The sequence below is a fragment of the Primulina huaijiensis genome, chromosome 5 (genome assembly GCF_012295235.1).
Source record: "Primulina huaijiensis isolate GDHJ02 chromosome 5, ASM1229523v2, whole genome shotgun sequence".
Classification (NCBI taxonomy): Eukaryota; Viridiplantae; Streptophyta; class Magnoliopsida; order Lamiales; family Gesneriaceae; genus Primulina; species Primulina huaijiensis.
Window position 1 is genome coordinate 450,618 of NC_133310.1, and position 11,630 is coordinate 462,247.

Sequence of the window (11,630 nt, forward strand, 5' to 3'; positions counted from 1 at the left end):
TTGGTCTATGTTTCAACTATATCCTAAATTTATTAGATAAATATCATCGACCTCTCAAATTTCACTCGGACTTCAAATGTTAAAATTTGGTCACAACATATGAAACAAAAGCGTTGACCTGATTTAACAAGTTTTTGGATTTCCGGTTACACGATATTGAGCAAGTCTATTTTCATATTAATGAGAATTGACAGTTGATTATGAAGCTGTTGGACTTATTTTCACACTTGGTTTTCTGCAAAAGACCCTTGTTGGAGACATTAGGATTTTACGGCCCAACGAGAAATCAACCCTATTCGCATTGGTGGGGCATGTCATTATTATCAAGGAATTTCACATGTAGAAAGAGTAGTTTAGCCGATATCACAAAGGGCGTGTAAATAAACAACTTCAATCTTTAAATGACTTGAGTTATGAAAAATAAAAAAAAGGTCAACTAGAAGTCTATATTATAATGTTACAAAACATAATTACGGGACTTGCACTTTAAAGTCAAAAGTCTCTTCCGCAGCAGGTGGAAAAACACAAGCATTCCTCCCCCATTTAAGGCATTGCTGCGAGTTCCACTCTCAAACAACCGCCAGCATTTAGCCGACTGTGCTATTGGCTTCGGCAAGAATGCATGTGGCGGCAGAGGCAGCCGCATATATGTGGTCACCGATCCGGGCATGATGATCCGGTGAACCCACGACCTTACGGGCGGAGCCAAGGCTTGTTTTTTCTATAATTTTTATACATAAAATTTTGTCATATTCTACGGTAGTCCGGTGGCTTCATTTGTTCATATTAGCTCAACCATTATTTAAAAAATTCTAGTTCTAGTAAAAATGAAAACATCGCTCCACTGCACGAACTGGTATCCTGCTGTTATCCAAAACGAGCCGCTATGGATAATCTTCAAACTCGACATGGTCATACGGCTAAATCAATAACTTGTGATGAACTCCCACAAAACCATCGACGGCAGCGGCGCCAGTGACCACATATCCAATGGCCTCCACTACGTAAGTAACATCATTATCCCTGGGATTCATATACATGATTGTGCGAAAGCTGGGGATGGGATCATCAGAGATTTCCCGCAGCATGCAGGGCATTGGGAGGTTTATGCTGGAGTTGGGATCGCCATTTTAGCCGGGAAAAACATCTGGATCGATCATTTCTCGTTGTCAAACTGTAACGACGGGCTGATCGATGTGATTCGTGGGTCGACCGCGGTCACGATTTCAAATAATTATTTCACGCATCATGATAAGGTGATGTTGTTAGGACATAGTGATGCATTTGCGCAGGATAAGAATATGCCGGTAACTATTGCTTTTAATCATTTTGGAGAAGGGCTGGTTCAAAGGATGCGTAGGTCATGTAGGCTTGGGTATTTTCATGTGGTGAACAATGACTATAATCTTTGGGAAATGTATGCAATTTGTGGAAGTGGAACTGGAACTGGAGATCGGAAGGCGATTTCATGTTGAACGGTGGCTTTTTCCGGCAGTCGGGACGTGGAGCTTGGGCTGCACATTGGAAGGCATCAAGTTTCAGTGCTAGGCCAGTTTCTCTTGTGGGTTCAGTCACCAGAACTGCTGGGGCACACAATTGAGAAACTGGATCTCGTTGCTAGTTAGTTAAGTACTACAATGATGGTGTTATATATTGCAGCGAGTTGAATCCCATAAGTTCTTGCGTGATTGATGTAAACAGCATTAATTCAAGTTCAGTGAACGATAGAAGAAGAAAAGCAAAAATATTGTCAAAGGAAAAAGTGTGAACTATCCATGCAAATAATATATTAATTGAAATCAGTTACCATATATAAATTTAAGGGTGGGAGCCAATAGTAAATGTTGTCAATTTTAAGCCTTTGTAAACCTGTATATTTGATAACTTCTCCATTCTCTCCTCTTTGACCAACAAATGATCTTCACTATTCTTCTATTTTCTTCCCTTACAACAAAGGAATTATCAGAATTTTTTCATCCTAGACCCATATATATTTAAAATCAAAATCTATCATTATTCATCCAACCATGAATGAGAGAATCAATCTGGCAATAATAGCAATTTTTTAATTTCCATGTCACTAATATTTAATAAACATGCAAATGCGTGGGTGGTTGAAGGTATTTAAATTAACTAATGCACAGCAGAATGAGCAAATAAACAAAGAAATGAAGGAATATTGAACTTATTCTAAATGCAACAACACTAAATTCGCTACTTCTTTATGCATTAACATTTATTTATTACTCACGATTGAGCTCATAGAAAAAACGAACTCGATTGAATATAAGATGAACAAATTAACACTTAAAAGAAATTTAGAAGAAGAAGAATCCAGCGGCAGCGGCGGTTCCAACAGCAGCGGAGACCTTCAAGGTGGCGGCGCCGCTCTTAGGTTTATCAGCTGCGGGTTCGCTGGGGCTAGGTGCTGCGGCAGCGGGAGTGGGAGCAGCAGCTTCGGCGACGGGGGAGCTGGCCTCGCTGGCGGGGACAGGTGGAGATGAGGGCTCCTCCTCGGGGGAGTCGGCAGGGAAGGATTCTGGGGCGGCGGAGGCGGCTGGCACAGGGGCAGATTTCGGGGTGGCGCTGATCGTTGGGGCGGCGGCTGTTGGCTTCGATGGAGCAGCAGATGGTGATGATGAAGGAGCGGCATGTGGTGATTGGCCGGAAACCGCCACCGCGAAGGCGGCGACCAAGAAGAGTGCGAGAGCAACCATTTGACGTGCCATTTTTTTTCTCTTTTCTTCGAAAATAATTGCCCTCTTTTAAGTTTCTTGATTCTTGTAGGCTCTTGCAGTACTTCTCAATTTATATTTCGAGAAACACTGCGATACTAAAGAATGGGGAAACAAGAACGGGGGCGGAGGGGGATTTATAGGGCGGAAGTTGGCGGGGAAATGGGCGGTGCACGTTGTTCCATGCAAGATTGTGGGCTCTGGTGAAGTTGCTGGCCGAGATTTATGGTCAACGTCTTATTTTGCATGCAAAAGAAGAAACATTTGTGTTTAGTTTGTGGCGATGAAAGCCTGGTTATCTCACGGCCGTTGTCCAATAGTTGATGTTACGAGAAATAATCGGCACAATTTTTTATTTTTTATTTTTAAAAATAGTTTATTTGTCTTTGTTGTTTTGTTTCTTAAACTACCAATTAAATATTGGCTAATGCAATCAATTTTATAGTAAGCATGTATGTGCATCTGTATATTGTTATATATTTGGGGTAATCAGAGCACGTAAAATTTATTTTTTTCCTTGATAATGGTGTGACCACTTTTGCTTTTACTCTTTTACATCGAATGGGTTGTTAGATAAGATAATAAAAATTATAGTAATAAAAGATATGAAGAACAAAATAATTTTCAACTAACTTTTATTAATTCTGAGCCAGACACCATGATTTCTTCACACACTTCCAACATGGGCGATGCGATGAATGTTGGTTTTTTCAGCTGAAAAAATACAACTATTTTTTTTTATACAGCCTATAAGCCAGAGACCATGTTTAAGCAAATTGTTGATGACAAACTTGGGGAGATCGGAGATGGTTTCCGGATCAACCCACCCGGCAGATTATTAACGATTTCAGAGTGGTTTTTGGCGGGTATTATTATCGATTTCGCTAATATATTACCATAATTTTTTCACACCATACTGGGGAAACAAGCAAGTTGTCTCACTCTTGATCTTGTCCAAGGTTCTCGTGAGCAACCGGTGCCGATTGCAGTTTTGAAGTCCTAATAAAAGCTAATCTTATTAGTTAAGCAATAGATTGCTTTAATCCAATTAATTAACCTTCATTGAATCCAGCATTTCACTAAAATCTTGAGTAACAATTAATGCTGATTTTTTTTATTAATCTAAACAAGAGATTTTTACTGTTTTTTTCTCATGAGAAACAACTCCACCACCTGAAAAATCTAATCCGCTCTATCTCTGGATATTCAAGACATAATAAACAAATTTCGTCAAGAATCTCAGTTTATTCCCTACCTAACATGCATATGTTTGAATAAAAAGGATACGAACTTTATACAATTCCAACCACAAAATAATTCCCTATGATTAAAAACAATCTTAACCCCCACTCTCTCAAACTATTTCAATGCAAAACCTTACCACAGAAACTTTGCAATCATCATCGTACAGGATGATCGTACAAGTCTTGTTGTGGCTCACGTATGACTTCATCGCAGGCCTAAAAATATGAACACAATACAACCAAATGATATGTACAAAAACTGATTACTTGATTTGTACAGTATCACAACCACTCTCAAAATGCTACCGCTTTTATACATCAATAAACCAATACAAAGAATTTGATATTATAATCATATAGTGTCAAGATTCAAAGGAGGAAAGCTACTTAGTAGAGCTTGATTCTGGTATCAATTCGACTCCGGCAAATTGGACATAGTTGAATGTCTTGTCCACAATGGCGACATGTCTGCGAAAAACAAGGTAAAAAGCACTTTTTGTGTGGAAATTTATGGAATTCATTGCACCATGTCACAACAGATCACGAAATGGAGTTACCTGATGACCACAACCGAAAGCCATGTCCTGTGGGTCGGTAAGGCAAATGGGACAAATCTATGAACCCAGAAAGAAGCAATCACATAACTCGTTCAAAAATCTCTCTTACAGAGGTACGAGCTGATAAAGGAAGGAAACACATTATCTACAACCCAATATAGATTCATATGCAAAACATACCTGGTAGTCCAATGTCGCGCTAGGAGCAGATGGAGTTGCATTTGCAGCAACATTATGCTCGTAAAATGAACTGGTGCTGTGCTGAAAACTAGTTGCTTGTGAGGGTTTTGAGCTGCTGGCATACATCATACTATAGACGGGAGGAGGAAGAGGGACCCTTTCCGAACCATTTCCTTTTGATCCACTAAACCATCCAAAAAAGTAAATACGTGCGATTAGGGCTACAGATGCACCCAAGTAATACCAACCCAATGGACCACACGCATACAGAAGTAAAGGTGAAGGATTACCTTAGCAAATTAAGCTCCATTGTTGCTTTATATTGAGCAGGAATTTCCATTAATGAAGAAAGAGCAAATTCAGTCTCTTTTCGAGATTGGTGCACATTTTTAGACATAATCTCTGTAAAATTAACAAACTGAAGAAGAAAGGAGTAAAGAGTTTCATCAGATTTATCCAAAAGCAGATATTGGTAGAAAAAATTATATATCTCAAGCAAACAGCTGACCTGAAAATTATCAAATTCCCGAGCAGGAATGTTGTCGTCAAATTCCTTCATAGTGTCCCAGGGGCCATCCCCAACCCCAACTAAAATAATAGATAAAGGATACTTGCTGCAAATAATGTAGAAACCTTACCACGAGAATGAGGAAAAATGACCAGCATATCACAAAAACATGTTTAAAAAATTCACCTCGCTTCAACAATTGCTTGAACAGTTCTCTGTTCCTGCGGACTTAACTGACCGTGTCCAGTATCAACACTTCTGGTAACCTGAGAATATGAATAATATTGCTGACCATGGGTATGAACTATGAAAATCATAAAAAGGAAACATCTAACATTGGTACAACCACCGAACTGTTCAAGCATTAGAAAACATTGATAAAAGAAAGAATTTTTTCCATTAAGTTATCAGAGAATCGGATTCAAATTCATCTTCCTCCCAACCATGTCAGACAACTAATGAACATAAGAACACGAGGCGAACATAAGAATGGCAGGAAGTGTGAAAAAGAAAATGGTTCTAACAACAATTTTGTGAAACCCAATGGTTCAGTCAATCAAAGTATGATGATTTATGACACAATTAAAGAACTTCCTACCTGAGTTTCAAACAATGTTTTTAGATTTATCAGAGAATGTGAAGAGCAGTACAGGCTCGCCTAGAGCAGATTTTACCAAAACATACAAAGAAAAAACCTTGCCATTGTTTATATCCTAATATACCTGTCCGTCTGCAATAATCAGTAAAACATGGTACTGGCCTCCACTACGCTGAACAATAGACATCGCCATTTCGATAATAGGCGCAAACGATGTGGGACCTGAAACAAAGTGATATAGAGTTTAAGCTATCATTCAAATCTATCTTGAAAACGAAGGCTGGAGAGTTATTAACCTGCCAGTTTCAGACTAGGAACGATTTCTCGATAACGACTTAAGGCCTCCTCAAATCCATTACAAAATCTCTCGTCTGGGTAGAAACTGAAAACATCTTCATCATTGGTTGATGCTGCAAAATTAAATAGGTGAAATATATATTTATACTTTGAGAAAGAAAATTATAAACTTCAGAATAATGACAGGTTTCGTTTAATACCATCTCCAAATCCAAAACAGGGGATCAAGTTATCATCGTCAAAAGCGGCCATTGTCTTTCCAATGATAGATATTGCTTGTTCGTATGGATTAAGACCATTTCCAATGTAATGTAAGCTTCGGCCAAGATAGGAATTCTTGCCTAAACATTGGATCAAGCTCAGCTTCTGCTCCACAATGTCTAGTCCTCAATTGAGGCATCTAACTAAACAGAAACAGAAACAGATATAGAAAAAGAAATAATTAAAAAAAAATTCTACCCGTCCATTCATTGCTCTTAGTGAAATCAATCCCAACAATTAGATTCGAAGACTCCAGTCCGGCACGTGCAAGGGCTTCAGTCACCTGAAAAGGCCTCAACTTTCAAATATTTTGTGAAGATCGAACAATCAAAGTTTCGGAAGAGCGGATCACATCGTCACTCCACATAATGTGGAAATAGACAAACATGGAGCGAACAACGTAAATATATATATATATGTGTGTGTGCGTGTGTGTGTGTGTGTGAAAATGAATAACTAGGGCAGACACTAATTACAGATCTAAGGCATCAAAACAATTCCTGCCACACCAGTTAAGATCTGGTATTCCTAGGTCACATACGGTTAACATGCCGTTAACACTGACTAATCTATTTTCATCATGGATGATCTTGCTATTTTAAATATTAATTTTAACACTGACCAATCTACTTTCATTATGGATTATTTTACTGTTTTAAATATTAATTGGAATTGAAGTATCTAGGCTTTCACAACACTCTATCTAACTATTCATTCTCAACTCCTCACATGTAGACAAATCATAACATGCTAAAGAACTCCATTATAGTAGAAGACCAGAAATAACTGCATAATCTCCAAATTTTCTCCCTATAAAGATACAGCTTACAAATTACAATAAACTAAAGTCATTTGACCAAGCCTTCAAGAACTATTTTAGTGAAAAGTTCACAAACAATCAGCAAGTTACAACTATACCAACTGCCTGGCATTATCCAATTCCCTTCACAAGATTGAATAAATTAATCATTTAATTGTTGCTCATTTTCGATGTTTTACATTGTCTGATATCAAGAAAAAGACCTATGATTCAGTAGTTCTCCCCCATTATTCACACGCACGTACCTCCTCCAATGATCTGTAATTGTCTGCAATTCTTGAATACCTCCTGTCAAATTTGTTTTGTGGCATATGTGGTTGCGAAGGAAGCCCATGTTGTTGAGGGGGTGCGTGTGATTCCGGTTGACTACCGTAATTTTGAGGTGGAACATGTGAGTGTGAGGAAGTATCGTAATTTTGAGGAGGAACATGGTCCTGGCCTGAAGGTGGATAACCTGCTGGATAAGGATACTGCAGAGGATAATTCTGAGCATATGAAGAATATGATGATTGAGCATGATTATGATGCCATCCCGACGACGGAATAGATCCACCAGTTGAAGATGGCCTCCCATTCCCTCCGCCACTAGGGCTAGAGCTCTGATTTCCCATTAAATCAAGTTATCTACAAAAGCACCTCAAAATTCTAATTACAGGCCCACTCTTAACACCACAGAAAACTGATTCAAGTGACCTCTCAGATTAATCAAGGGATTTTGAAAGCCAGAAAGAATCGATTAGTCCAAAATCCAACAAAAAAATCGGCTGCAAAAATTAGCAAAGGGAATCGATAAGATAACCCAGATTCCACACAGGTTGATATCCCATTCAGATCAAAGTACACCCCTAGAAAACAAAAACAAGCAAAGCAATTCAAACTCTGGATATTCTAAATGCTTAATTATCTAAAACTTATTTTTATATATACAAGAAAATTAAACAAGTGTGAATTTATCAAAACAGGTGGCTTATTTGACAAATGAAGGAATAATGGTTCGGGAAACCGCGCGGAATTCACCGACCCTTCAACCTCTTCCACGTAGTTTCTTTCAGATAAACACGCATCATATTTTCAAATTTCAGCAACCAACCCAGAAAAAAAAAGATGCCAACACACGTAAAATATTTATTTCTATGAAAATTCAAAGATAATCCGTAGTAAAGAGAGAGAGAAAAAGTGAATTCACTGATAACTTTGAACCGTAAGCAAAAATCAATTATTCAAGTTAGACAAATCTCCTGGCAAACTTAAAACAAACTTGCAACTGCCTTTTCAGAAATGAATTCCAAAAAATCTCCACATGGTCTTCAATCCACATGCAGAAATTGAGAGAACAGAGGATACCTCAGTTGCGGAAAATTGATTTCACCAAGATCCTTCTCACATAAATGTCATTACATCTATTCACACATGAGCATACTTACACGTAAATATATGTTAATTATATATATATATATATGTATGTATGTATGTATATATATATATATGTATGTATGTATATTACACTTGTGTGCATATCACAATATTTTTTAATGTTTTTTTTTAACAAATCCAATGTATTGATAACAATCAACTCGTTGAGTCGTGTCTATCTTATTGTTCGTTACAGAGTTAGATATACGTAAAAGTCAACATATTAATATTTTAATAAATTTTGGTTGATTAGGATCAAATTTATTTTTATTTGATATTATTCACAAAATTTATTTTTTATTACGGATAGATCAATTTTCATTTTAAAATTATTATATAAACCTCAATTATATAAAAATAATAAATATATAATTGATATTAAATTTTATTTTTTGTCGTGTACAAAAAATATTAGTTAATTTATTATAAAACAGTATGTTTATGCTATTAATTAAAGTTAAACATTTCTAGGGATTTTCTCAAATCTGTTCATATATAACTTAAATAAGCTAGCTAATGCTAAAAGATCAGTGGAAATTCGGATCTTTTTAGAGTAACTCATTTCTAACATATTAAAGTGTTTCTCTTTTTGATCAGTACTGCAGTCGCTCTTTGCATCGAAGAATTTAGACCAAAAATGAAGCAGGTTCTGTTGATTTTTTTGCGAACTGAAACATCTTAGTAGCTAGAGAAAAAGAAAACAAAAACGATGTGAATTATAAATCATAAGCTAAGCAACTGAATTGAACTGGATCCGTGAATCTAAGAAACAGTGGGAATTCTCGATCTCTCTCAATTCGAAAATACAAGATTTGAATTGAAGTCTTTTCAATAAGAAGCACTTGTATCTTATTGCACGTATTTAATTTATTCGGAACTATTTCGTTTAACTATCTAAATTCGTATTCAATATTTATATTTTCATCGTATCTTTTATTCTATCATTTCATTTAAATATTTGATAATTTTTACTTTAATATTTTTTTAAAGAAAAAAAACTACTTTCTTTTTTTTTTCAACGGATCTTACGTCTTGCGTATGTCACATTTTTCTAGTTGTAATTATAATTATAGGTCGGCGGAATATTCTATGATTTCTTCGCCAACTGTGTACTGAAGTGTTATGATTTATTTCACAATACAAATATTCATTTATTTAAATTAAATATATTGTTGGCTCTACACGTATTAAAAATATAATATTGTTATTAATCAAATGTATTATATTCAAAATATTTTATTTTCTAAATAGCACACATCAACCGAATATTTAAGCTCGTATTTTGGTGATTGATGTGTTCCTATCAATCTAAGATAAGAAAAGCAAATCTCTTACGACATTCACAATTATGGATATAATCCGAACTTATCCAAATATCCTCTCCATTTAAATATTCACCACTACACACCATTGATTTGTGTGCCACAACAATATATGGTTACAAATTTGTAACCGGATATTGCATTTTTTTTTATATTTGTTCAAGCTAGCGCTGGCTTGAGACGCGCGTCAGACACCTCCAGCGAGAATCATCTCGCTGCAGGTGTGTTTCTTTTTAATATTTTTTTAATTTTTTATATTATATATTTAATTATTATGAATGGACAATTGGATAACGTTCAAAATTAACGTTGGGTTTTGAACGTTGAGTAACGTTCAAATTTTAGTCTATAAATACATAAATTTTTAAAAATGATTTTATTTAAATGAAAATAATCGTTATAAACTTTCTAATTTTATATTTCAATAAAAATATAATACTAAATAATAGATGAAAGTAATTAAAGTGGTGAAATGATTTTATTTAAATGAAAATAAAATATTAATTAAAGTGACAGTAGGACCCATAAATATTTGGTTGGTGTAATATTTGATTGTGAAATATGAGATATTTGAATAGAGAAATATTTGATTGATGATGTGGATTAAGAGGTCTACAAATATTTGAAGGAAATATCCTTCTTATTGTGGATGGCTTTACAATACACCAGATTCGGTTACTATTCATAGCTATTATCTTGACATCAAATAATAGTTCGACAATGTATTGTTTTATAGGCAATAGTTATTTTATAATTTTTTTCATGATATCCAATTCACGAGGGCAGAAGATAATCTTGAGTAGTTTTTATTGTCCAATATCTAATCAACTTAAATGTACATAACTTAGATTTTTAACTTGGAATGCACATTTTCAGCAAGATTTTCAAAATTAGCGCTAAGAATGGTGACGATGGTCCCGGTTGAAATCTTAACCCGCACACCTAAATGGGTCTCAATCGAGTCTGGAGTTTGGCCCGGCCCGGCCCGGCCGTACATATAAATTATAATACGTGGATATATATAACTTTGATAAATCGAAAATAGAAACATCATAATTATAAAACCTGCATATTTTGAAAATCGAAATAATTATTCCAAGATTCTTGGGGCCGTTCTGGGCCAATTGATATGGACTCTCGCAATTTATTGGAGACTGGCCTGGCCCGTCACATTCCAATAATATTCTGAATGAAGTATATCTTGGATTCATTTGCTCAAAATAAGCACAAGTCTCACTCATGAGTCATGAGCCATAAACGGGTAGGACCCGACATTTCTGTTGTACTCGTCGAGATAGGGGTGATCAAATTTTTTTATTAACCACCGAATCGTCCGAACCGAATTGCATTGCAGTGTTATTCATAATATTTTATAAAAACCGCGATTAAAAATATATTCTTCATATTAATCTTTTATTATAGTATTTATTTCTTTTGCTACAATATCTTGTTTGAAATTTGAAAATAAAAAAAATGATAAAATAGTGTAAATGTTTTTTTTTGTGAGTATGTTGTGTTTTTTAATTATTAACTTTGTTTTGAATTTTGATTATTGTTTTATCTATTTTTATCCTTATATGCTTTGAACTATATTTTCTATTTGAAGACACTATATTGTTGTTGTTTTCAAATAAATTATAATATATGTTCTAATATTTTTCATTAAAAAAAACCGTAAATCGACCGCAATCACTT

General features: G+C 35.4%; 1 protein-coding gene and 1 pseudogene across 4 annotated transcripts; one reads left to right on the forward strand and one right to left on the reverse strand.

Annotated features, from left to right (window-relative positions):
- The first annotated feature begins 419 nt into the window (after positions 1–419).
- On the forward strand, positions 420–2,629 carry LOC140976082 (probable pectate lyase P18 pseudogene; annotated as a pseudogene).
- A 1,587-nt stretch (positions 2,630–4,216) lies between these two features.
- On the reverse strand, positions 4,217–8,633 carry LOC140976083 (E3 ubiquitin-protein ligase RGLG5-like). Of its 4 annotated transcripts, none has more exons than XM_073439966.1 (12): positions 8,545–8,633; positions 7,446–7,824; positions 6,579–6,663; positions 6,320–6,460; positions 6,119–6,232; positions 5,947–6,044; positions 5,411–5,490; positions 5,225–5,330; positions 5,007–5,134; positions 4,717–4,900; positions 4,537–4,593; positions 4,217–4,447 (listed from the first exon to the last, which is right to left on the reverse strand). In XM_073439966.1, the coding sequence occupies exons 2-12, from the start codon at positions 7,809–7,811 to the stop codon at positions 4,367–4,369; spliced, it is 1,440 nt and encodes a 479-aa protein (XP_073296067.1). In that variant the 5' UTR covers positions 7,812–7,824; positions 8,545–8,633; the 3' UTR covers positions 4,217–4,366. The 4 variants fall into 4 exon arrangements, with proteins under 4 accessions (XP_073296067.1, XP_073296065.1, XP_073296068.1 ...); XM_073439964.1 differs by having other exon boundaries at positions 7,446–8,045; positions 8,545–8,618; XM_073439967.1 differs by lacking the exon at positions 8,545–8,633 and adding an exon at positions 8,394–8,528.
- Positions 8,634–11,630: the final 2,997 nt, after the last annotated feature.